The 27,700-nt window shown below is 39.1% G+C and overlaps 1 protein-coding gene across 4 annotated transcripts in view; it reads right to left on the bottom strand.

Moving 5' to 3' along the window:
- SVOPL (SVOP like) overlaps window positions 1–27,700 on the bottom strand; it is a 106,759-nt gene that overhangs the window by 56,629 nt on the left and 22,430 nt on the right. For 2 of the 4 annotated variants that reach the window (XM_037836073.1, XM_037836072.1), the window contains exons 5-7: window positions 26,197–26,268; window positions 23,938–24,062; window positions 22,247–22,310 (exon numbers count right to left, since the gene is read on the bottom strand). In XM_037836073.1, coding sequence (XP_037692001.1) covers window positions 22,247–22,310; window positions 23,938–24,062; window positions 26,197–26,268 — 261 coding nt within the window. Of the gene's footprint in view, window positions 1–22,246; window positions 22,311–23,937; window positions 24,063–25,328; window positions 25,679–26,196; window positions 26,269–27,700 lie in introns of those variants that run through there. The other 2 variants (XM_037836075.1, XM_037836074.1) reach the window with 2 other exon arrangements.

Raw genomic sequence — 27,700 nt, 5'->3', positions numbered from 1 at the left:
TTCTTAGGCCATGAAAATATCCAAATTAAGGCATCAACAGGATGACACCTGGATTCTAAAGAAAGGCCAACGGCATCTGGGACATCTCTGTCACATAGGAAGGCACATGGCCAGCATCTGCTGGTCTTTTACTCCTGGGTTTCATTGTTTTCAGCTCCTGGTTCCAGTGGCCTCCTCTTTGAGCATCTATCCTCTCCTAGCATCTCTGAGGCTATTTCTCTCTCTGAGCTCTCTTGGCTTTTTCTGCCTTTTATCTTCTCGTAAACTACTCCAGTAAAGAATTAAGACTCACCTTGAATTGCATGGGTTACATCCCCATTGAAACAACCTAATCAAAAGGTCCCACCCACAATAGTTCTGCACCCACAGGAATGGATTAAAAGAACATGGTCTTTTTCTGGGGTACTTAACAGCTCCAGACTACCACAATCTAGGATGTAAAATTTAAGCCCCATGGTAGCCACCAAGAAAAGATCTGAAAAGTATTAACAGAAGGAAATAAAGGACTCTAGAGGTTTCACTACAAAAGATCAACTAAATATAAAAGTAGGCAGTAATGGAATAATTGAAGGTTAAAAAAATGTATAAGACTTACAAAAACCATATAGCAAAATGGCAGAATAAAGTCCTGCATTATCAATAGTTAGTTTAATTATAAATGGATTAAATTCTCCAGTCAAAAGGCAGAGATTTGCAGAATGGATAAAAAAGCATGACCCAATGATATATTGTTTACAAGAGAATCACCATAAATTCAAAGACATGAGTAGGTTGAAAGTGAAAGGCTGACAAAATAAATTATTCCGTTTAACAGTAACAAACAGAGAACTGGGGTAGCTATTCTAATATCAGATAAAACAGACTTTAAGTCAAAAACTGTTAAGAGAAAAAGAAGAACACTACACATTGATAAAAGAGTCAATTCATCAAGAAGATATAATACTGTTAGATAAATATATATATTCCTAACAGCAGAACCCCAAAATATATTAAGCCAATATTGAAAAATTTGAAGGGAGAAAAAGACAGTTCCACATTAATAGTAGGAAGCTTCAATATACCACTTTCGATAATATACAGAACATCTAGACAGAAGAGCAATAAGGAAATAGAAGACTTGAACAATATTATAAACCAACTAGACCTAACAGACAAATATAAAACACTTCACTCAACAGCAGCAGAATATACATTCTTCTCTAATGCACAAGGATCATTCTCTAGGATAGACCATATGTTAGGTCATAAAACAAGTTTCAATAATTTTTTTTAATTTTTAATGCAATTTCATTAAGATATACTCACACACAATATAATCCATCCAAAGCATACGACCAGCGGTTCACAGTATCATCATATACTTGCACATTCATCGCCACAATCAATTTTCAAACATTTTCATTAGTCCAAAATAAAGAAAAAAATATAAAAAAAATAAAAAAGAACACCCAAACCATCTGTTCTAGTTTGCTAATGCTGCCAGAATGCAAAACACCAGAAATGGATCAGCTTTTATAAAGGGGGTTTATTTGGTTACAAAGTTACAGTCTTAAGGCCATAAAGTGTCCAAGGTTAAGTCATCAACAATCGGGCACCTTCACCAGAGGATAGCCAATGGTGTCTGGAAAACTTCTGTTAGCTGGGAAGACATGTGGCTGGCGTCTGCTCCAAGTTTCTGGTTTCAGAATTGCTTTCTCCAAGGATGTTACTCTCTAGGCTGCAGTTCCTCAAAAATGTTACTCTTAGTTGCTCTTGGGGTATTTGTCCTCTCTTAGCTTCTCTGGAGCAAGAGTCTGCTTTCAACGGCCATCTTCAAACTGTCTCTCATCTGCAGCTACTCTCTCAGCTTCTGTGCATTCTTCAAAGTGTCCCTCTTGGCTCCTCTTTAAAATGTCACTCTCAGCTGTACTGAGTTCCTTCTGTTTGTCAGCTCATTTGTATGGCTCCAGTGATTTAATTTAGACCCACTCTGAATGGGTGGGGTAACACCTCCATGGAAATTATCCAATCAGAGTCATCACCCACAGTTGGGTGGGGCGCATTTCCATGCAAACAACCTAATCCAAACATTCCAACTTAATCCCCACCAATATGTCTGCCCCACAAGACTGCATCAAAGAGTATGGCTTTTTCTGGGGGACATAATACATTCAAACTGGCACACCATCCCATACCCCTTATCCCCGCTATAATTTATATATTTTTGGGTGAAAGAAGGGAGCCCACTGCGTCTTTCTGTTCCTGCAAGAAGTTCTTTATTTGCTTTTTAGTACAAGGTTATATAGCATAAGCATTCTTGACTACATGATTGTTTTCCCGTTTCGCAAGGAAACTGTGTTTTTTCTAAAATCACAAGACTTACATGCTTACAGCCTTAGGGAACAAACTTCAGGGTCACAATAACCTTCAGTACAATCTCTTCTAGGCAGGGTGGGAAGCAGAGGCACGGGAGGAACCCAGTGTCGTTCCTTATCATAGTTGCCTGCCTTCAGGCACACACTGCCTTGGCCTTCTCCTAACCTTTTAGGATGCAGCCTCCCTGACTAACTTGCCAAGCCAGGAAACCTTCCATGCCTCCACATTTTTGTTATTATTTTTCAGTTGAAATCATACAAAGTATCTTCTCCAACCAAAATGGAATGACGCTAGAAATCAGTAACAGAGGGAGAACTGGAAAATTTACTAATATGTGAAAATTAAACAAAACACTCAAACAACCAATGGGTCAAAGAAGAAATCACATCTGTGGCATCCTGGGGCTCGGTCCATCTCAGGGTCTGGGAGAGTTCTGCAGCTCTGTATGGGGAGCTCCATCTGGGGCCACGCAAGAGAGGCTGAGGCTCAGGAAGCCACCTGCTTACTCAGTTGAGGCCATGGGTCTCAGATCCCCAGCCCCTCTCTCCATCAATTTCCTTTTCTTTGCTTCATATGATCTAAACCCTCAGTATTGCTCCCCTAGCCTATCTTCACACTTGTGCTCAGGACCCTGCAGTCCCAGAGTCCCCACCCCACCCCCTAGAGCCATGCAAAAGCCACCCCTGTCCCTAGTCCATAAGGTATCTTTGTGCAAATTAGAAAAAGACACTCCTTCCCCAAGATGCTTGATTTCCATAAATTGGACTGCTGTAATAGATTGATTCTGTTACCAGTCCCTTGAATGTCATTGTCAAAAACTGTCATAATAAATAAACAACTTTAAAAAAAGAAAAGGAATGAAGTCCTGATACATGCACCAATAAATATGGATGAACTCTGAAGATGACATGTTGAGTGAAATAAGCCAGATGCAAAATGACAAATATTGTATGATCTCACTTAAATGATGTAATTTGAATATGTAAATTCAGTGTCAGAAACCAGAATAGTTTATCAGGGGCTGGGTGGGGATAGGGAACGGTGAGTTAATGCTTAATCAGTACAGAATTTCTCTTTGGGGTGATGGGAAAGTTTTGGTAATAGTGATGATGGCACCACAACATTGTGAATATAATTAGCACCACTGAATTATATATAAAGATGTGGCTAAAGGGGAAATTTTAGGTTGTGTATATGATACTAGAATAAAATTTTGAGAAAACCGTAGGAATATAGAACATAGTGAACCCTAATACTAACTATCAAAATTATAATAATATTCTTTTATCAAGTGTAACCAAGGAACCAAACACTAATGCAAAGTGTTAATAATAAGGGGAGGGTATATGGGAACTCTGAATTTTCTGCACAATTTTTCTGTAAGCCTAAAACTTCTATAATAAATTATTTTTAAAAAAATTTTTTAAAGAAAAAGAAAAGAAAAAGTTACACCTTTGGCCACCTAAGTAAGAAGATGACCACTGTCATTAAGCTTTCACTACCACTAAGGAAGTAATCAACTCTAGAATTAAAATACCTCTGAATACACACTTCTTCATAAAGGAGACTGAAATCTATTTTAAAGACCTTGCTTAAATCTTGTTAATAACAATATATTATCAAGATCATAGTCTTTCAAAACATAGTTCTCCCAACTCTAGTCCAAGATGGGCACGTTCCTGAACTTCTTTTTAAAAATTCCTATTAGAGAGTAAAGAGGTTGCCCTGGAGGTTACTCCTATGCAAGCTTCAGCTAGATATGCCAAATGGTCACAGTATGGTAAGCCCAAGTCAACAGGAGTCCCGAAAACCTTAAAGAATACCCGGATCCCTATCTGAGACTCTATAAAAGTTTCACTCACTAAGTTTATTCTTCAGAAACTTAAATCCTCCAGAGAACTCTTATGCCAGTTAAGCCCCCAAAACCAGAGGTAACAGCCTCTTAAGAACATCAACCAGTTGCGTCCCCTTTTCCAATGTTGACACTGCTTTTCAACACAAACAAGTTAGGGTGGTCACTGCCTAGACATCCCTGAAGATCGGGAAAGTGACTAAACTAGAGGAAAGGGTAGAAACAGACAAGAAACAATTTAACAAAGGATTATGAATACTGAATCTCTATATAATTTTCTTTTTTTTTAGTTGCTAGGGTATTAGAATAGCTAGAAGGAAAGAACTGAAATGGTAGAACTGTAACCCATAACATTCTTTGAAATTTGTTTTATAGCTACTTGTTAAATTGTAATTTGGAAGTTCTCACCTTTTTGTATATATATTATATTTCACAATAAGAAAATAACTGAAACTATGGTACTGTAACTCATAACATTATCACATTTTACATCTATGTTATATTTCACAATAAGGAAATAACTGAAACTGGGGAACTTAACCCATAACATTCTTTTAAATTTGCTAACTACTTGTTAAATTGCACTTGGAAAGTTACCACTTCTATGTAAATATGTTCCATTCCACAATAAAAAAAAAAAAAAGCACTGACACATGCTATAGCATGTACCTTGAAAACATCATGCTAAATGAAATAAGCCAAGCCCAAAAGAACAAATACTGTATGATTTCACTTACAGTAAATAGCTAAAATAAGCAAATTCATAGAGACAGAAAGGAGATTAGAAGTTACCAAGGGCTGGGGGGAGAAGCAATAGGGAATTATTGCTTAAAGGGCACAGAGTTTCTATTTGGGTGATGAAAATGTCTTAGTTTTGGAAGATGGTATTGGTAGCAACATTGTAAAAGTAATTGATGCCACTGAATTGTAAACTTAAAAATGATAAAAATGGCAAATTTTTTGTTATATATATCTTACCACAATAAGAATATGTATCCCCCAAAAAAAACAAAAAACAAAAAATTCCTATTAGGACTTTGATACAAAAGTCTTGATGTTTATGAGCAAATCTCCCAGAGGAAGCTACACAAAATTGAATAAAATGGAAACTCTCTACCTTGCTAGTTGGACATTACTGTCTCCTTTTTACAATGAAGAGACTGAAGTTTTGAGAGGTTAAATAACTTGCCCAGTGCCCAGCACTAGAAAGTGGCAAGTTTGTCGTGTGAATCCAGACTCTTGAACCCCAGTGACTGTGCCACACCATCCTGCCCCTTGACTTCATGGAGAATCACAAGCTAGAAATGAACAGTATCATTATAGGTTATGATTTGTTCGGGATATGTGGATAATCCTAATATTGACAGCATTAATTAAAACCATGTCAATTTCTTTCATTGTGATCCCTCTAAGAGTTTACATAGAGTAAAATTTTGCCATGGTTTCTTTATCAGTTATTTTTAAACAGAAAATTCACACTAGTAATCTAAAATCAGAAAACTGAAAATGCACTATTATCACATGGAAGGAACTGGCACCACCTAGCAGAAAGCAAGTTAATTGTGAAAAAAATATCTAGGAGGGGGAAATAAAAGCTGTTGTTACTGAAACTGTACAGTCAACAGTTCTACAGCCACATGCTCACATGACACGCTCATCTGCGTATATATTGGACATCCAAACAGGCCCAATAATTGGTGAGCTCCACCCAACTTAGGGAAGAAGGAAAAGAATCATCCTTGACGGCCATTTGATAAATGGTCCAACGTACCAAGAAAGCTTTAATTTGTCACAGTGAGGCACAGTATGAAGGTTATTAGTTTGGGAATCAGAACCTGGATTCTATTTCTACCCTTGCCTTAACTGGCGGTGAGCACGTCCCTCAACACTTCTGGGCCTCGGATTCTTCATCTTGGGGTAGATGGCCTGGAGCTACTTTATAAGTTCTAAATATCTATGATTTCTACAGTTGGTCCCTAGGACCTAGATATGCTATTTCTGGAATAATGTAGAAACTCCCTTGACCTAACCAGAAAATGGGAGAACGGAGCAAGGCAAGAGAGGAAAAGCAAAGGCTTCCAAAGTATAGGTTCCCAGCCAAGGCCTCCCTGGGCAGATGTTTGTGTCACATCTTACTAATTAGCTGCCACTAATGACTTGAAAGGAGCCAGGAGAAGAAATCTTCACCACGAAAAGGGAACATGTTAAACACCAACAGAGCTAAATGTGCTCATGTCTCCAGAGGGCTGAGCTGTTACCGCTATTACGTACAAGAAAACGGCCACCTGCGATGGGCATCCCTGGGAGGAACTCCTTCCTGAAAAAGGACTTTCCAGAAGACGAAAACACTTGACCTGCAGGGGCTTTCCAAGGAAATGAAACAATGGGATGCACCCTACAGAACTGCAGATAAGCTGGTGATAAGTCAGTTTGGGTCCAGGAGAGATAGTTTATCAGATTGGACACACCATACTAACCAAAGTATATCTGCTCTCCCTCCTAAGTAGAATGAAAACTTAGCATCACCCAATCAGAACATTTCCTCACTTGTTCTGCGTTTGCCTATATAAAATTCCCCTTTCCACTCCCTCAGCAGAGCTCCCGTCTACTTTATGGATGAGATGCTGTCTGAATCATGAATCATTCATTAAAACTGTGAGAGCTTAATTTTTACATTGTTAAAAGTCTCTCTTGTGACATCACAAAGACCCCAGATGGTGAGGTTGCACCAGTGCAGCCAAACCAAAGCCAGCGCAAACCACCCTGATGACAGGTAGAAAGGGATCCTGGAGGACCCAGGAAGTTCTTCCAAGAGATATGTGCTAGTTTGGATGTATTATGTCCCCAAAAAGCCATGTTCTTTGAAGTAATCCTGTAGGGGCAGACATATTGGCATTGATTAGGTTGGAACCTATTGAATGAGTGTTTCCATGGAGATGTGACTCAATCAACTGTGGGCAGGACTTTTGATTGGATGGTTTCCATGGAGGTGTTACCCCACCCATTCAGGCAGTTCTTAATTAAATCACTGGAGCCATATAAAAGAGCTAACAAACAGAAAGAGGAACTGAGAGTGACATTTTAAAGAGGAGCTGCAGCTTATAGAGACATTTTGAAGATGGGCGTTGAAAACTAATGCTTTGGAGAAAGCCTTTTTGAAACAGAACCTGGGAGAAAACAGACACCCGTCACGAGACTTCCCAGCTAACAGAGGTTTTCCAGATGTCAATGGCCTTTCTCTAGTGAAGGTATCCTATTGCTGCTGCCTTACCTTGGACACTTTATGGCCTTCAAACTGTAACTTTGTAACCAAATAAACCCCCTTTATAAAAAGCCAATCCATTTCTGGGGTTTTGCAAAACAGCAGCATTAGCAAACAGGAACAAGATACAATTCAAGAGAGAAAAAGACTCCAATGTAGGGGCCAAAAGAAACAAGGAAAGAAAGCATTTCTGGAGAAAATTTTCAGTTTATGAGTTTTGAGTCCCTTCCTCAACAAAAATTCTTAAAGAAAACTTCTCAGACACCTACTTCTCAGGTTTTTTTAATTCAAAGACCAAACATGATCTTGGAAACTATTAAAAAGCAAGTTTTGGGCGGGGCAAGATGGCAGACTGGTGAGCTGTAAGTTTTAGTTACTCCTCCAGGAAAGTAGGTAAAAAGCCAGGAACTGCGTGGACTGGACACCACAGAGCAATCTGTCTTTGGGCATACTTCATACAACACTCATGAAAATGTCGAACTGCTGAGATCAGCGAAATCTGTAAGTTTTTGCGGCCAGGGGACCCGCGCCCCTCCCTGCCAGGCTCAGTCCCGTGGGAGGAGGGGCTGCCAGCTCCGGGAAGGAGAAGGGAGAACTGCAGTGGTAGCCCTTCTCGGAAACCCATTCTACTGATTCAAACTCCAACCATAGATAGACTGAGACCAGACACCAGAGAATCTGAGAGCTGCCAGCCCAGCAGAGAGGAGACAGGCATAGAAAAAAAAAAAAAATAACACGAAAAACTCCAAAATAAAAGCAGAGGATTTTTGGAGTTCTGGTGAACACAGAAAGGGGAAGGGCGGAGCTCAGGCCTTGAGGCGCATATGCAAATCCCGAAGAAAAGCTGATCTCTCTGCCCTGTGGACCTTTCCTTAATGGCCCTGGTTGCTTTGTCTATTAGCATTTCAATAACCCATTAGATCTCTGAGGAGGGCCCTTTTTTTTTTTTTTTTTTTTTTAAACCTTTTTTCTTTTTCTAAAACAATTACTCTAAGAAGCCCAATACAGAAAGCTTCAAAGAATTGCAATTTGGGCACATCAAGTCAAGAGCAGAACTAAGAGAGCTCTGAGACAAAAGGCAATAATCCAGTGGCTGAGAAAATTCACTAAACACCACAACTTCCCAAGAAAAGGGGGGTGTCCGCTCACAGCCACCATCCTGGTGGACAGGAAACACTCCTGCCCATCGCCAGCCCCATAGCCCAGAGCTGCCCCAGACAACCCAGTGTGACGGAAGTGCTTCAAATAACAGGCACACACCACAAAACTGGGCATGGACATTAGCCTTCCCTGCAACCTCAGCTGATTGTCCCAGAGCTGGGAAGGTGGAGCAGTGTGAATTAACAAAGCCCCATTCAGCCATCATTTGAGCAGACTGGGAGACTCCCTACACAGCCCAGCAGCCCAGAACTGCCCTGGGGGGACGGCACTCACCTGTGACATAGCACAGTCATCCCTCAACAGAGGACCCGGGGTGGACGGCCTGGAAGAGGGGCCCACTTGCAAGTCTCAGGAGCCATATGCCAATACCAAAGACTTGTGGGTCAGTGGCAGAGACAAACTGTGGCAGGACTGAACTGAAGGATTAGACTATTGCAGCAGCTTTAAAACTCTAAGATCATCAGGGAGATTTGATTGTTAGGTCCACCCCCCCTCCCCGACTGCCCAGAAACACGCCCCACATACAGGGCAGGCAACACCAACTACACACGCAAGCTTGGTACACCAATTGGGCCCCACAAGACTCACTCCCCCACTCACCAAAAAAAAGGCTAAGCAGGGGAGAGCTGGCTTGTGGAGAACAGGTGGCTCGTGGACGCCACCTGCTGGTTAGTTAGAGAAAGTGTACTCCACGAAGCTGTAGATCTGATAAATTAGAGATAAGGACTTCAATAGGTCTACAAACCCTAAAAGAACCCTATCAAGTTCAGCAAATGCCACGAGGCCAAAAACAACAGAAAATTATAAAGCATATGAAAAAACCAGATGATATGGATAACCCAAGCCCAAGCACCCAAATCAAAAGACCAGAAGAGACACAGCACCTAGAGCAGCTACTCAAAGAACTAAAGATGAACAATGAGACCATAGTACGGGATATGAAGGAAATCAAGAAGACTCTAGAAGAGCATAAAGAAGACATTGCAAGACTAAATAAAAAAATGGATGATCTTATGGAAATTAAAGAAACTGTTGACCAAATTAAAAACATTCTGGACACTCATAGTACAAGACTAGAGGAAGTTGAACAACGAATCAGTGACCTGGAAGATGACAGAATGGAAAATGAAAGCATAAAAGAAACAATGGGGAAAAAAATTGAAAAAATCGAAATAGATCTCAGGGATATGATAGATAATATGAAACGTCCAAATATAAGACTCATTGGTGTCCCAGAAGGGGAAGAAAAGGGTAAAGGTCTAGGAAGAGTATTCAAAGAAATTGTTGGGGAAAACTTCCCAAATCTTCAAAACAACATAAATACACAAATCATAAATGCTCAGCGAACTCCAAATAGAATAAATCCAAATAAACCCACTCCGAGACATATACTGATCACACTGTCAAACACAGAAGAGAAGGACCTAGTTCTGAAAGCAGCAAGAGAAAAGCAATTCACCACATACAAAGGAAACAGCATAAGACTAAGTAGTGACTACTCAGCAGCCACCATGGAGGCGAGAAGGCAGTGGCACGATATATTTAAAATTCTGAGTGAGAAAAATTTCCAGCCAAGAATACTTTATCCAGCAAAGCTCTCCTTCAAATTTGAGGGAGAGCTTAAATTTTTCACAGACAAACAAATGCTGAGAGAATTTGCTAACAAGAGACTTGCCCTACTGGAGATACTCAATGGAGCCCTACAGACAGAGAAACAAAGACAGGACAGAGAGACTTGGAGAAAGGTTCAATACTAAAGAGATTTGGTATGGGTACAATAAAGGATATTAATAGAGAGAGGGAAAAATATGGCAAACATAAACCAAAGGATAAGATGGCCGATTCAAGAAATGCCTTCACGGTTTTAACGTTGAATGTAAATGGATTAAACTCCCCAATTAAAAGATATAGATTCGCAGAATGGATCAAAAAAAATGAACCATCAATATGTTGCATACAAGAGACTCATCTTAGACACAGGGACACAAAGAAACTGAAAGTGAAAGGATGGAAAAAAATATTTCATGCAAGCCACAGCCAAAAGAAAGCAGGTGTAGCAATATTAATGTCAGATAAAATAGACTTCAAATGCAGGGATGTTTTGAGAGACAAAGAAGGCCACTACATACTAATAAAAGGGGCAATTCAGCAAGAAGAAATAACAATCGTAAATGTCTATGCACCCAATCAAGGTGCCACAAAATACATGAGAGAAACACTGGCAAAACTAAAGGAAGCAATTGATGTTTCCACAATAATTGTGGGAGACTTCAACACATCACTCTCTCCTATAGATAGATCAACCAGACAGAAGACCAATAAGGAAACTGAAAACCTAAACAATCTGATAAATGAATTAGATTTAACAGACATATACAGGACATTACATCCCAAATCACCAGGATACACATACTTTTCTAGTGCTCATGGAACTTTCTCCAGAATAGATCATATGCTGGGACATAAAACAAGCCTCAATAAATTCAAAAAGATTGAAATTATTCAAAGCACATTCTCTGACCACAATGGAATACAATTAGAAGTCAATAACCATCAGAGACTTAGAAAATTCACAAATACCTGGAGGTTAAACAACACACTCCTAAACAATCAGTGGGTTAAAGAAGAAATAGCAGGAGGCGGGGCAAGATGGAAGACTGGTGAGCTGTATGTTTTAGTTACTCCTCCAGGAAAGTAGGTAGAAAGCCAGGAACTGCGTGGACTGGACACCACAGAGCAATCTGTCTTTGGGCATACTTCATACAACACTCATGAAAATGTCGAACTGCTGAGATCGGCGAAATCTGTAAGTTTTTGCGGCCAGGGGACCCACGCCCCTCCCTGCCAGGCTCAGTCCCGTGGGAGGAGGGGCTGTCAGCTCCGGGAAGGAGAAGGGAGAACTGCAGTGGCTGCTCTTATCGGAAACTAATTCTACTGATCCAGACTCCAACCATAGATAGACAGAGACCAGACACCAGAGAATCTGTGAGCAGCCAGCCCAGCAGAGAGGAGACAGGCATAGAAAAAAAAAAAAACAACACGAAAAACTCCAAAATAAAAGTAGAGGATTTTTAGAGTTCTGGTGAACACAGAAAGGGGAAGGGCGGAGCTCAGGCCTTGAGGCGCATATGCAAATCCCGAAGAAAAGCCGATCTCTCTCCCTGTGGACCTTTCCTTAATGGCCCTGGTTGCTTTGTCTCTTAGCATTTCAATAACCCATTAGATCTCTGAGGAGGACCCTTTTTTTTTTTTTTTTTTTAATCCTTTTTTCTTTTTCTAAAACAATTACTCTAAGAAGCCCAATACAGAAAGCTTCAAAGACTTTCAATTTGGGCATGTCAAGTCAAGAGCAGAACTAAGAGAGCTCTGAGACAAAAGGCAATAATCCAGTGGCTGAGAAAATTCACTAAACACCACAACTTCCCAAGAAAAGGGGGGTGTCCGCTCACAGCCACCATCCTGGTGGACAGGAAACACTCCTGCCCATCGCCAGCCCCATAGCCCAGAGCTGCCCCAGACAACCCAGTGTGACGGAAGGGCTTCAAATAACAGGCACACACCACAAAACTGGGCCTAGACATTAGCCTTCCCTGCAACCTCAGCTGATTGTCCCAGAGTTGGGAAGGTGGAGCAGTGTGAATTAACAAAGCCCCATTCAGCCATCATTTGAGCAGACTGGGAGACTCCCTACACAGCCCAGCAGCCCAGAACTGCCCTGAGGGGACGGCACTCACCTGTGACATAGCACAGTCATCCCTCAACAGAGGACCCGGGGTGCACGGCCTGGAAGAGGGGCCCACTTGCAAGTCTCAGGAGCCATACGCCAATACCAAGGACTTGTGGGTCAGTGGCAGAGACAAACTGTGGCAGGACTGAACTGAAGGATTAGACTATTGCAGCAGCTTTAAAACTCTAGGATCACCAGGGAGATTTGATTGTTAGGGCAACCCCCCCTCCCTGACTGCCCAGAAACATGCCCCATACACAGGGCAGGCAACACCAACTACACACGCAAGCTTGGTACACCAATTGGACCCCACAAGACTCACTCCCCCACTCACCAAAAGGGCTAAGCAGGGGAGAACTGGCTTGTGGAGAACAGGTGGCTCGTGGACGCCACCTGCTGGTTAGTTAGAGAAAGTGTACTCCACGAAGCTGTAGATCTGATAAATTAGAGATAAGGACTTCAATAGGTCTACAAACCCTAAAAGAATCCTATCAAGTTCAGCAAATGCCACGAGGCCAAAAACAACAGAAAATTATAAAGCATATGAAAAAACCAGACGATATGGATAACCCAAGCCCAAGCACCCAAATCAAAAGACCAGAAGAGACACAGCACCTAGAGCAGCTACTCAAAGAACTAAAGATGAACAATGAGACCATAGTACGGGATATGAAGGAAATCAAGAAGACTCTAGAAGAGCATAAAGAAGACATTGCAAGACTAAATAAAAAAATGGATGATCTTATGGAAATTAAAGAAACTGTTGACCAAATTAAAAACATTCTGGACACTCATAGTACAAGACTAGAGGAAGTTGAACAACGAATCAGTGACCTGGAAGATGACAGAATGGAAAATGAAAGCATAAAAGAAAGAATGGGGAAAAAAATTGAAAAAATCGAAATGGACCTCAGGGATATGATAGATAATATGAAACGTCCGAATATAAGACTCATTGGTGTCCCAGAAGGGGAAGAAAAGGGTAAAGGTCTAGGAAGAGTATTCAAAGAAATTGTTGGGGAAAACTTCCCAAATCTTCTAAACAACATAAATACACAAATCATAAATGCTCAGCGAACTCCAAATAGAATAAATCCAAATAAACCCACTCCGAGACATATACTGATCACACTGTCAAACACAGAAGAGAAGGAGCAAGTTCTGAAAGCAGCAAGAGAAAAGCAATTCACCACATACAAAGGAAACAGCATAAGACTAAGTAGTGACTACTCAGCAGCCACCATGGAGGCGAGAAGGCAGTGGCACGATATATTTAAAATTCTGAGTGAGAAAAATTTCCAGCCAAGAATACATTATCCAGCAAAGCTCTCCTTCAAATTTGAGGGAGAGCTTAAATTTTTCACAGACAAACAAATGCTGAGAGAATTTGCTAACAAGAGACCTGCCCTACTGGAGATACTAAAGGGAGCCCTACAGACAGAGAAACAAAGACAGGACAGAGAGACTTGGAGAAAGGTTCAGTACTAAAGAGATTCGGTATGGGTACAATAAAGGATATTAATAGAGAGAGGGGAAAAATATGGCAAACATAAACCAAAGGATAAGATGGCTGATTCAAGAAATGCCTTCACGGTTATAACGTTGAATGTAAATGGATTAAACTCCCCAATTAAAAGATATAGATTCGCAGAATGGATCAAAAAAAATGAACCATCAATATGTTGCATACAAGAGACTCATCTTAGACATAGGGACACAAAGAAACTGAAAGTGAAAGGATGGAAAAAAATATTTCATGCAAGCTACAGCCAAAAGAAAGCAGGTGTAGCAATATTAATCTCAGATAAAATAGACTTCAAATGCAGGGATGTTTTGAGAGACAAAGAAGGCCACTACATACTAATAAAAGGGGCAATTCAACAAGAAGAAATAACAATCGTAAATGTCTATGCACCCAATCAAGGTGCCACAAAATACATGAGAGAAACACTGGCAAAACTAAAGGAAGCAACTGATGTTTCCACAATAATTGTGGGAGACTTCAACACATCACTCTCTCCTATAGATAGATCAACCAGACAGAAGACCAATAAGGAAATTGAAAACCTAAACAATCTGATAAATGAATTAGATTTAACAGACATATACAGGACATTACATCCCAAATCACCAGGATACACATACTTTTCTAGTGCTCATGGAACTTTCTCCAGAATAGATCATATGCTGGGACATAAAACAAGCCTCAATAAATTTAAAAAGATTGAAATTATTCAAAGCACATTCTCTGACCACAATGGAATACAATTAGAAGTCAATAACCATCAGAGACTTAGAAAATTCACAAATACCTGTAGGTTAAACAACACACTCCTAAACAATCAGTGGGTTAAAGAAGAAATAGCAAGAGAAATTGCTAAATATATAGAGACGAATGAAAATGAGAACACAACATACCAAAACCTATGGGATGCAACAAAAGCAGTGCTAAGGGGGAAATTTATAGCACCTAACGCATATATTAAAAAGGAAGAAAGAGCCAAAATCAAAGAACTAATGGATCAACTGAAGAAGCTAGAAAATGAACAGCAAACCAATCCTAAACCAAGTAGAAGAAAAGAAATAACAAGGATTAAAGCAGAAATAAATGACGTAGAGAACAAAAAAACAATAGAGAGGATAAATATCACCAAAAGTTGGTTTTTTGAGAAGATCAACAAGATTGACAAGCCCCTAGCTAGACTGACAAAATCAAAAAGAGAGAAGACCCATATAAACAAAATAATGAATGAAAAAGGTGACATAACTGCAGATCCTGAAGAAATTAAAAAAATTATAAGAGGATATTATGAACAATTGTATGGCAACAAACTGGATAATGTAGAAGAAATGGACAATTTCCTGGAAACATATGAACAACCTAGACTGACCAGAGAAGAAATAGAAGACCTCAACCAACCCATCACAAGCAAGGAGATCCAATCAGTCATCAAAAATCTTCCCACAAATAAATGCCCAGGGCCAGATGGCTTCACAGGGGAATTCTACCAAACTTTCCAGAAAGAACTGACACCAATCTTACTCAAACTCTTTCAAAACATTGAAAAAAATGGAACACTACCTAACTCATTTTATGAAGCTAACATCAGTCTAATACCAAAACCAGGCAAAGATGCTACAAAAAAGGAAAACTACCGGCCAATCTCCCTAATGAATATAGATGCAAAAATCCTCAACAAAATACTTGCAAATCGAATCCAAAGACACATTAAAAAAATCATACACCATGACCAAGTAGGGTTCATTCCAGGCATGCAAGGATGGTTCAACATAAGAAAAACAATCAATGTATTACAACACATTAACAAGTCAAAAGGGAAAAATCAATTGATCATCTCAATAGACGCTGAAAAAGCATTTGACAAAATCCAACATCCGTTTTTGATAAAAACACTTCAAAAGGTAGGAATTGAAGGAAACTTCCTCAACATGATAAAGAGCATATATGAAAAACACACAGCCAGCATAGTACTCAATGGTGAGAGACTGAAAGCCTTCCCTCTAAGATCAGGAACAAGACAAGGATGCCCGCTGCCACCACTGTTATTCAACATTGTGCTGGAAGTGCTAGCCAGGGCAATCCGGCAAGACAAAGAAATAAAAGGCATCCAAATTGGAAAAGAAGAAGTAAAACTGTCATTGTTTGCAGATGATATGATCTTATATCTAGAAAACCCTGAGAAATCGACGATACAGCTACTAGAGCTAATAAACAAATTTAGCAAAGTAGCAGGATACAAGATTAATGCACATAAGTCAGTCATGTTTCTATATGCTAGAAATGAACAAACTGAAGAGACACTCAAGAAAAAGATACCATTTTCAATAGCAACTAAAAAAATCAAGTACCTAGGAATAAACTTAACCAAAGATGTAAAAGACCTATACAAAGAAAACTACATAACTCTACTAAAAGAAATAGAAGGGGACCTTAAAAGATGGAGAAATATTCCATGTTCATGGATAGGAAGGCTAAATGTCATTAAGATGTCAATTCTACCCAAACTCATCTACAGATTCAATGCAATCCCAATCAAAATTCCAACAACCTACTTTGCAGACTTGGAAAAGCTAGTTATCAAATTTATTTGGAAAGGGAAGATGCCTCAAATTGCTAAAGACACTCTAAAAAAGAAAAACGAAGTGGGAGGACTTACACTCCCTGACCTTGAAGCTTATTATAAAGCCACAGTTGCCAAAACAGCATGGTACTGGCACAAAGATAGACATATAGATCAATGGAATCGAATTGAGAATTCAGAGATAGACCCTCAGATCTATGGCCGACTGATCTTTGATAAGGCCCCCAAAATCACTGAACTGAGCCATAATGGTCTTTTCAACAAATGGGGCTGGGAGAGTTGGATATCCATATCCAAAAGAATGAAAGAGGACCCCTACCTCACCCCCTACACAAAAATTAACTCAAAATGGACCAAAGATCTCAATATAAAAGAAAGTACCATAAAACTCCTAGAAGATAATGTAGGAAAACATCTTCAAGACCTTGTATTAGGCGGCCACTTCCTAGACTTTACACCCAAAGCACAAGCAACAAAAGAGAAAATAGATAAATGGGAACTCCTCAAGCTTAGAAGTTTCTGCACCTCAAAGGAATTTCTCAAAAAGGTAAAGAGGCAGCCAACTCAATGGGAAAAAATTTTTGGAAACCATGTATCTGACAAAAGACTGATATCTTGCATATACAAAGAAATCCTACAACTCAATGACAATAGTACAGACAGCCCAATTATAAAATGGGCAAAAGATATGAAAAGACAGTTCTCTGAAGAGGAAATACAAATGTCCAAGAAACACATGAAAAAATGTTCAGCTTCACTAGCTATTAGAGAGATGCAAATTAAGACCACAATGAGACAGCATCTAACACCGGTTAGAATGGCTGCCATTAAACAAACAGGAAACTACAAATGCTGGGGGGGATGTGGAGAAATTGGAACTCTTATTCATTGTTGGTGGGACTGTATAATGGTTCAGCCACTCTGGAAGTCAGTCTGGCAGTTCCTTAGAAAACTAGATATAGAGCTACCATTCGATCCAGCAATTGCACTTCTCGGTATATACCCGGAAGATCGGAAAGCAGTGACACGAACAGATATCTGCACGCCAATGTTCATAGCAGCATTATTCACAATTGCCAAGAGATGGAAACAACCCAAATGTCCTTCAACAGATGAGTGGATAAATAAAATGTGGTATATACACACGATGGAATACTACGCGGCAGTAAGAAGGAACGATCTGGTGAAACATATGACAACATGGATGAACCTTGAAGACATAATGCTGAGCGAAATAAGCCAGGCACAAAAAGAGAAATATTATGTGCTACCACTAATGTGAACTTTGAAAAATGTAAAACAAATGGTTTATAATGTAGAATGTAGGGGAACTAGCAGTAGAGAGCAATTAAGGAAGGGGGAACAATAATCCAAGAAGAACAGATAAGCTATTTAACGTTCTGGGGATGCCCAGAAATGACTATGGTCTGTTAATTTCTGATGGATATAGTAGGAACAAGTTCACAGAAATGTTGCTATATTATGTAACTTTCTTGGGGTAAAGTAGGAACATGTTGGAAGTTAAGCAGTTATCTTAGGTTAGTTGTCTTTTTCTTACCCCCTTGTTATGGTCTCTCTGAAATGTTCTTTTATTGTATGTTTGTTTTCTTTTTAACTTTTTTTTTTCATACAGTTGATTTAAAAAAGAAGGGAAAGTTAAAAAAAAAAAAAAAGAAAAGAAAAACAAGGAAAAAAAAAAAAGATGTAGTGCCCCCTTGAGGTGCCTGTGGAGAATGCAGGGGTATTCGCCTACCCCACCTCCATGGTTGCTAACATGACCACAGACATAGGGGACTGGTGGTTTGATGGGTTGAGCCCTCTACCATAAGTTTTACCCTTGGGAAGACGGTTGCTGCAAAGGAGAGGCTAGGCCTCCCTATATTTGTGCCTAAGAGTCTCCTCCCAAATGCCTCTTTGTTGCTCAGATGTGGCCCTCTCTCTCTGGCTAAGCCAACTTGAAAGGTGAAATCACTGCCCTCCCCCCTACGTGGGATCAGACACCCAGGGAAGTGAATCTCCCTGGCAACGTGGAATATGACTCCCGGGGAGGAATGTAGACCCGGCATCGTGGGATGGAGAACATCTTCTTGACCAAAAGGGGGATGTGAAAGGAAATGAAATAAGCTTCAGTGGCAGAGAGATTCCAAAACGAGCCGAGAGATCACTCTGGTGGGCACTCTTACGCACACTTTAGACAACCCTTTTTAGGTTCTAAAGAATTGGGGTAGCTGGTGGTGGATACCTGAAACTATCAAACTACAACCCAGAACCCATGAATCTCGAAGACCGTTGTATAAAAATGTAGCTTATGAGGGGTGACAATGGGATTGGGAAAGCCATAAGGACCAAACACCACTTTGTCTAGTTTATGGATGGATGTGTAGAAAAGTAGGGGAAGGAAACAAACAGACAAAGGTACCCAGTGTTCTTTTTTACTTCAATTGCTCTTTTTCACTCTAATTATTATTCTTGTTATTTTTGTGTGTGTGCTAATGAAGGTGTCAGGGATTGATTTAGGTGATGAATGTACAACTATGTAATGGTACTGTAAACAATCGAAACTACAATTTGTTTTGTATGACTGCGTGGTATGTGAATATATCTCAATAAAATGATGATTAAAAAAAAAAAAAAAAAAGAAAAGTAGGGGAAGGAAACAAACAGACAAAGGTACCCAGTGTTCTTTTTTACTTCAATTGCTCTTTTTCACTCTAATTATTATTCTTGTTATTTTTGTGTGTGTGCTAATGAAGGTGTCAGGGATTGATTTAGGTGATGAATGTACAACTATGTAATGGTACTGTAAACAATCGAAAGTACAATTTGTTTTGTATGACTGCGTGGTATGTGAATATATCTCAATAAAATGATGATAAAAAAAAAAAAAGCAAGTTTTTGGTTGCCTTAAGATTTGAAGATAAAAAATCTTTTTTTTTTTTCTAAATCTTTTTGTTACTGAGTTAAGAGACTTAGAGAAAAATATATATCAAAAGCCAAGAGAAACAGAATTCTTGCACATGACACAATCTTACCCCTCTTTAGGGGAATCATTCAATAAATGTAACATTGTTGACAGAATCAGGCCTGCTGGGGGGTTCAGGGGTTGAGTGGATGAAATAACTATCCTCCCTCCCAAGGAGCCTATTCAATCCCTAAATGACCTGTCGGCACTTGGTGGCACATTTCCACAGTTGCAGAGGCAACTGGAAAAAGTCCTACAGATCTGTGGGAGAATGAAGGAAATTAGTAAGAGCTCAGCACACCATAGCTTTTGTAATGGCTCATGCAGTTGAAGCCACAGCCTCCAGCAGAGAACCCAGCACAGAGTAGCTATCAATATTTGTAGGTGAGCTGTTTATTGTTGAGCTAAGAGAATATTCACAAATAACAAAGGTTAAAGACACAAAGGTTGGGGAGGGGTGTACAATATGAGAACTGTGACAAATTAGTGTAGACTTGAACATGGCATTTCATATGGCCACAAAGAGTGAAAGGCTTGGCTGAAGGTCAGAAAAAAAAGATTACCAAAGCTACAATAGGGTCACCCTTACACAAGTATTCAGAGTTTAATTACAAATACATTAGCTCTTACAGTAGCCATACAATATTCAGATATAAAGATCATTAGAAAATTAAGTTAGAGGTAATATCCAAGAAACATTAATCGGTTTATTGCTTAAACTAGCAACACATTTTTCTTTTTTTGTTTGTTTGTTTGATCTTTATTTTAGCCACACATTTTTAAGTTGTAAAATCCAAATTTTTCCAAGAATATGGAATATAATGTGCTTATATATTGTGGTGTCATTCTAAATTAAAACAATCTTAATTGAGTGTTAATCCTATGAAGTGCAATTACCATCCAAAGCTATACAACCATTCCTATTCATTCTCTTGGTAATTTCATTGTTAAGAAACACCCAAAGAAATACTACCTAAAAAGTTATTTGTGCAAAGATATTCATAGCAATGCCTTTACTAATGATTTTTTAAAAGCATAAAATATAAATAACTCAAATGTCATTAACAGTAAAGAATGGTTAAATTGCAATTACATGCAATTTATTCAATTCAATAAACCTCATTATGGCACAAGCATTGCTGTAGATCCGAGGGTATAGTCAAGAATAAGTCAGATAATATCCCTGCTGTCATGAATTTCCATTCCAGGGTAAAAGCAAGTAAACAAACAAGATTATTTCAGAAAGCGATAAGGACTGAAGAAAACAGAGTAATGTCATGGTGAGTGACTTGGGTGATGAGGGATGAACTTTCTGAGATGGTAACAAATAAGGAGACCAGAAGAAGACATTGCAGTATACCAGGAACAGGTGACATGCCTTGGAATGGAATTTTAGTGAAATAGCAAAAGAAGAATCAATGGATTGCCACGTATTTTGGAGGTAAAGGTGACAGAGTGTGCTGATGGACGTGTGCATAGGGGATCTATCACTAGGGCAGACATTAGCGGGTCTTGGTGACTGGTTAAAGGGGGTGATGTAAAGAGAGGGGTCCAGGATGGCTCTTGAGTTTGTGGATGATCAGATGACAGAGGGGATGATATTTGCTATTAACTGGGAGTAGAAACACAGACATAAAGAGTTTTAGGAGGAAGACAATGAGATTAGTTTTGAGTATGTTGCATTTGAGGAGCCTGTAGGACATTCAAACGACTCTTAGATAGTTCGTCACCTGGTTCTGCAGTTCAAGGAGGTAGTTGCAGATAAAGATTTCAGGGATCATAAATAAAACCATTGTGGTGGATGAGATGACCCTGGGAGTCCAAGGTAAATACAAAGACTGGAAGGGAGAAGACACAATCAGAAGGACACCAAGGTATGAAGGGCAGGTAAAAGAGAAAATGTCCACACATGAACTTGGCCAGACCATACCCATTAAATAATGTTAAGTGTAAAATCTAGATGCTAAGTATTAAGGTGTTCATCCATCTTTAACAAAGATCAGAAGAAAACTGGGAGGAATGTCAAGAGTTAGCATTCAGTGTTTGTTAGATTCTTTAAAATTTTTTTCCTGATATGTTGCTTATATTTTATCAAAAAGTTTTAATAAATTTAAAGGTGTTTTCCTACTGTTTTATTTATTTCCAAATACACAATGCATCAGTGGGAAGGGTCCCCTCTTTCCTGGGCCTTCTTAGAGGTCAGGGTTTGGATAATGACGGCACCAAAGATGACGCAAGGGCACCTAACTGATGTATCTTCTGGGTGCAAAGCTTCTAGGGACAGGCCATCTGAGGACTGCGAAAGTTTTGGGAGCATCCTGGTCTTGTCTCCTGGATAAATGGCTCAGCTGGGAGGAAGCAACTGCGCTTTCTCAGACGTGGGCTAGTTATGGACTTGCAGATTTCAGTATCCCCAGAAGAGAAGAAGGGAAAGGGGGTGGCAGCTGTCCCTCTCACTCAACTCATCACCAAATTCAACAAAGTTGCTCTGAAGGAAAGAGTGAAGGAGAACCCACTGAGACTCAGCAGGCAGGGAAAGGTTATCCTAGATGAATTCCTGGGCTTTCCTCACTGGGTTAACCTCCAGGGAAAACAGCCACTGAGGAAGTCATTACTGTAAATACCACTGTTGGATGATAGAAGCCCTGAGCTCTGAAAATCTTGACATTGGTCCCTGCATTCAAGCATTCCCAGTGTTGCTTTGTTGGTATTGAACAAGAGACAGTGTGCTAATCAAAGAACAATCGACCGGCCAGAAGAAAACCCATGTACCCATCCTTTAGGAAACAGAAGACAGAGTAGAATTCATTCCTATTAACCTTACCTGAGACAAGGGTAGCATATAACCTCGATATTTTGTAGGCAAAAATTCAGTCTTTATGATTAGCCTAAACAGGAAGGGAGGAAAAAAAAAAAAAAAAACACAAGAACTTTGTTTTTATAAGACAAAATAATGGTTTGTTTTATACTCATTTCTCTTGTCTTAGAGATAAAGAATTTAAAAATGTAGTTCATTATGCATCAAAATATAATCATTATAGCTAATAGCCACATAAGAGTACAATAAAAAGTAAACTTAACAATTGTGCCTCTGTTTATACTTTCATTGCCACAGTGATGTCAACCTATAGAACATTTGCCAAGCCTGATTCCTTTTTCTAAAAAATACTTGAGAAACTAAAATACACCCAAGAGAGGATAAACAGTTTCCTCAGCTAATGATGACAATAGAAACACAGGTTTCTAATTAAATATTTTTTAACATTGTGAACAGAGGAAATAATGGAATCACATCCCAACAGTTTTCTAATTGATCTTCTCTGTTGCAGTTATTAGCCAGGTTTTTTTTTTTTTTAAACATACTCATTGGGTTGTTCCCAAAGGGATATTTTAAAATTCTATTCCTCTAAGGCCCCAAAGCTCAGAGTGATGCTTAATTTATGCCTTAAGAAAAAACAATTCTTCCCCTAACACATTAAGATAATAATTAGGTGCCTTGATATCTCCTAATATATTCTAAGGATAACTTGCTCCAAGGCACCCATAAGAGAACGCCCTGAGGGGTCCTGTTAATTTAAGAGAAGCTCCCAGAATCATGGATACAATGAAATGCACATTTATTCAAGGGAAGAAGAAAGAGAAGAGGCTTCACAGCTATTCCCATACATCTCACTCTGCTTTGCAAATTCACTTTAGCCTTATTCATGATTAGCTTTAGGAACAAAAAAAAATTAACACATGTTCAGTCTAGCACTCTGCCAGTCTCACCATCAAACATCATTTTGGTGAGGAAATAGCTCCTAGTGGAATAAACAGCCATCACTTAAAACAGCTCAAAAAAACACTTAGCACAAGCAAAATCTATAAAGTTGCAGCTTATTATCCATGGTATTGGAGTATGTGTATATGTGAGTATCTGTGTCTGTACACATTTCTCCCTCAGGGGGTGTGATGGTTAGGTTCATGTGTCAACTTGGCCAGGTGATGGTACCCAGGTATCTGGTCAAGCAAGCACTGGCCTAACCATTGCTGTGAGGAGGTTTGTGGCTGCTTGATAAACCAGAAGGCTGGTTTACTAAATCATCAGTCAATTGGCTGCCGCTGTGACTTAATGATGTCAACGAAGGGTGTGTCTTCTACAATGAGAGAATGGAATCAGCTGGATTTAATCCAATCAGTTGAAGACTTTTAAGCAAGACAGAGAGAGGACCTTCACTTTTTCTTCGACTGACCAGCAAAGCGTTTCCTAAGGAGCTCGTCGAACTTGCCATTTTGTTTCCTGAGGAGCTCATCGAACACATTCATCGGCGTTGCCAATTCACTTGCTGAGGAGTTCATCAGACATCTTCATTGGAGTTGCCAGTTCGCTGCTTGCCCTACGGAATTTGGGCTCGTGTATCACCACAGCTGCATAAGACACTTCTATATAAATCTTATATTTATAGATATCTCTTGTTGATTGTTTCCCTAGAGAACCCTAACTAATACAGGGGGCCTCTAGATAAAAAGATTTACCCTTGTGCATGGCCAGACACACCACAGCCCACCATGGTCCGCAGGAAGACAAACCAGATGTATGAGGGAGAGAAAGAGGTCAGCAAGGAGAAGTAGGCGCCCCACAGGAACGAGATGAGCAAAACCTGAAGCAATAAAAGATGACTTAGTAATGGAACCTGCCTGAACGGAGGGAAAACCTAACACCAATTATCTATATGGGAACAGAAAAACAAAGGTAAAAATCATAGTCTTAAGACCACGACATTGTGCTGACAGGAATTTGAATTTAGGAACAGAAATTTTTAGTTTCAGCCAAATACTTGCTTCTGTGAGATGCTTGCTTCTGGGAGGAGCTAGTCTACAGCTAGCTCACTGATCCCTCACAATTAAACAATTCAATCCATCCCAGTATTTTGTCTGAGCCAAGACACTCCACATTTACATCATTCTTCAACTGTGTCTACCCTCACTGGTGGCAGGAACCTGAACTTCAAATCAGAACTTGCAAATCAAAATGCAAAAACATGCTCCCCTACTTACAGAAATGTTAGGAGCACAACAAAGTAATGTGCTAGAAAGACTATAGGAGAAATTTTTTAAGTTTTTGCTTTTTCTCTTTTTAAGAATAATACAAGTTCACGGTGGAAATTTTAGAAAAATCCAATAAAGAATAAAACAAAATAAAAACCAACCATGATTCTACAACCCAGAGAAAATACCATTAACAATATCCTATTTTCTGTGTCTGTAAGGAAAAACATATTTTTAATAGCTGTAAAAATTCTAGTGGAAAGAGGTACTGTAATTGTATTTAACCATTCCCCTATTGCTGAATGCTAAGGTTGTTTTACATTTTCTCACTATTAAAATAAGCTGTGACATCTCTGTATGTAAATCTTTGTGTCCTCTGAGATCTCAGTAGTCTAGATTTCTGGAAGGCAAATTATCAGGTTAGGAGAACAAATATTTTCAAGGCTCTTGATGGATAGTGCCAAGTTGATCATCAAAAAAAATTACATTCTTAGTATATGAGGCTATCTGTATACTTGCAGAGCATGAATATGTCCATTTCAGCAGCATCCTTTTAGAAAAGAAAAATTCCTTATGGATTTGATAAGGAAAAAAATTCTACCTTGCTATGTAATTTTGCTTTTGATAACTACTGCAACTGAGCATTTTTCAGGGCTTCTTGGCCATTTGTATTTCTTTAATAAGATACCTGTTCATGCTCTTTTTTCCTTCTTCTCTTGAGATACCTGTATGTTGTGTTTGGGGCTTCAGGTGGCAGAGTCCCATGAGCAGCAGGTGTCACAGAGATGTCACAGAAATGTCACAGCTTATTTTAATAAAACCTGCCGCTCAGGGCACTTACAAAAGTTAACAGCAGGAGCATGTGGCATTGCCGGTACCTTATAGTCTTGCAAGCAACGGACTGGGAGGGTCTCTGTCCAGAGATGACTCTGAGAATTTGGAGAGTCTTTCTCCTCTTCCACCTGCGTTCAGTCCACTCCAGTTTCCAGGTGCTTTCATAAAAGGAGTTATAAGCTATGGTTTTAAGGGTAATCCTTTTTTAAGGTCTTGAAAGTTACATCCCTGCTTAGGTGGCCTTAATTGATGAAACTCCTGGTTAGGGTTGCATCAGCCCTGCCAGATGCTGTATTGGGCCTTTTGACTATTATTAATTTGGTAGCCACAATGTATCCTTGGAGTATACCACATGGTGTTTCCATGTTAGTTTGCAAGGGCGTATGATATTTATATATACTTTTAGGGACTTTTAAATATACAGCCAATTCGATTAATGTTTTCTTTTGTGTTTACGCGTAGAAAGGTCTTCCCCACCAGAAATCAGTTAAGAAAAGAAGAGAGCCCTGGATTTGTAATCAGAACACACAGGTTTACGTCTTGATGTTTAATCTTAGGTGGTATGTGACTTTAAACAAGTTGCTTAGTTTCAAAGCTATGCTAAAGTGAAGAAATATGTAGCTGCTTACACTTATACTTGCAAATTTCCACATTCTAATATGTTTTAACTATGCACATGCATCAACTTCAAACCTGGACCACAATGGAAGGGTTGTGGGAGCAGGTACCTCTGGAAAAGGTGACAAAACAAGAAGACAAGTCTGGAATTCAAATATTGGAAATTAAAACTTTTCCCCACATTCTCTCTTGGGTATTGATAGAGAAATACACATGAAAGAGAAGCAGTGGTGATTTTGCCACAAAAGAATACACAAAAGAAAATTCCAAATCATACTTTAGGGGCCAACCTACCTTCCAGCGACCATATCTGTCAGCCAGGAGGCCAAAGAGGATGCTGAATACCATGTAGCCAAAAAACACCATCTGGAGGTGGCAGTGAGAAGAAAAGTTATTCCCTAAGCAGAGTTTTTGTAATATGTTATTTTACTGCTTCAAGTATTCATTCCTCTTACCCAAAAGTCTATTGGAAACATATGAGGTGTAGAAGTTAAAGAACTTGGTTCACAAATCTTTCTCCCCTGACTTCTGTTTAATGATTTCAGGGCTTCAGAGGCTTATGTTTACACTTCTTGTTTATGCCCCGAGGGGAGGCTGATTCTACACCTTGGAGACACTGCCATCAGGTGCTAACTGCTTTCCCTTTGACCCAAGATAATGGTTTTGTCTCTTCTCTGCTCAGATGTATAATTGCAAATTTCCATTTTAATTTTAAAAATATCTTTATTTACTCATACTCTGCCTTATTCCACACATGAGTTGATGCCACTAGATGCTGTCTTCTTTTATGTTTTACAGGTAAACAAACATAAAAACCAATCGGTTATTTAAAAAAAAAAAAAAAAAAAAAAAAAAAAAAGCTCTTCAAGACCATTATAAATCTTAACATAAACCTACTTATTTTTCTTACTTTTTCTTGCAATGGGTTGTGCAACCCTGATAAATAAAATTCAAGGACTAGGATATGATACCAGCATTTTAACTCAGTCTGAGTTACAATCTGATGTCTATGTCTCTAGGCTACTCATTTTTCTGCTTACAAACAGTTTCAAGCTTCAAAATTGCTTTCTATCCAGTAAGATCCCTGACTGATGCTTCCAGGAAAATTAAAAGAAACGTGTTAGCTTGCATTTCTAACACGTTTTCAATGAAAAAGCTGTGTTTCTCTCCACTTGCTTGTTTTGCTTTCTTTTCCTTTCCCTTCCTTTCTCTTGCCAAGGAGGAAAAAACACATTTCTTACACAGGGAGCTATGAAAACCATCATATCTATTCTTGAACTACAAAAGCAATGATTTTTCCCTATGCACTGTACTTTCTGAGGAGGGAGCCAGTACTTTCCAAATAAACGCGGTACCAAAATGAAAATTTAACCAGTCCTCAGCAAAAGGGTAAAAATAAGGACATTGTCATATATTTCGCATAAACCTAAAGTTATTAAATGTGAAGTGCTCGATTTATTATGGGATAATTTTCTTCCTAATTGAAATAACAATGGCACTTCATGGCAGGATTTTCTTCCTCTTTTTGTTTTTCTAATGGCCACATTTAGAAAAACATTTTACATTGTAAACCCTATGTCATCCATTCAATTATTTTTTAAAATTATACTAGTTGGTGAATTTTGAGTGCCTCTGAAATTAAGCCGTTTCTATAATGAAATCAGAAATTATCAAACTCCCTCCAAGAAGAGAAAGGTGAAAAGTTTTAATATCTCTCTTGTTGATGAGACTTAAATAAAAAGAAACAGAGTACAAACCGTCAAGGGTAGAAAGGAAACTAGCTCTTTGGACTTAAAAG

This window comes from Choloepus didactylus, chromosome 5 (genome assembly GCF_015220235.1).
Source record: "Choloepus didactylus isolate mChoDid1 chromosome 5, mChoDid1.pri, whole genome shotgun sequence".
NCBI lineage: Eukaryota > Metazoa > Chordata > Mammalia > Pilosa > Megalonychidae > Choloepus > Choloepus didactylus.
The sequence above is the reverse complement of the archived record's forward strand: the minus strand, read 5'-3'. Positions and strand labels throughout refer to the sequence as shown.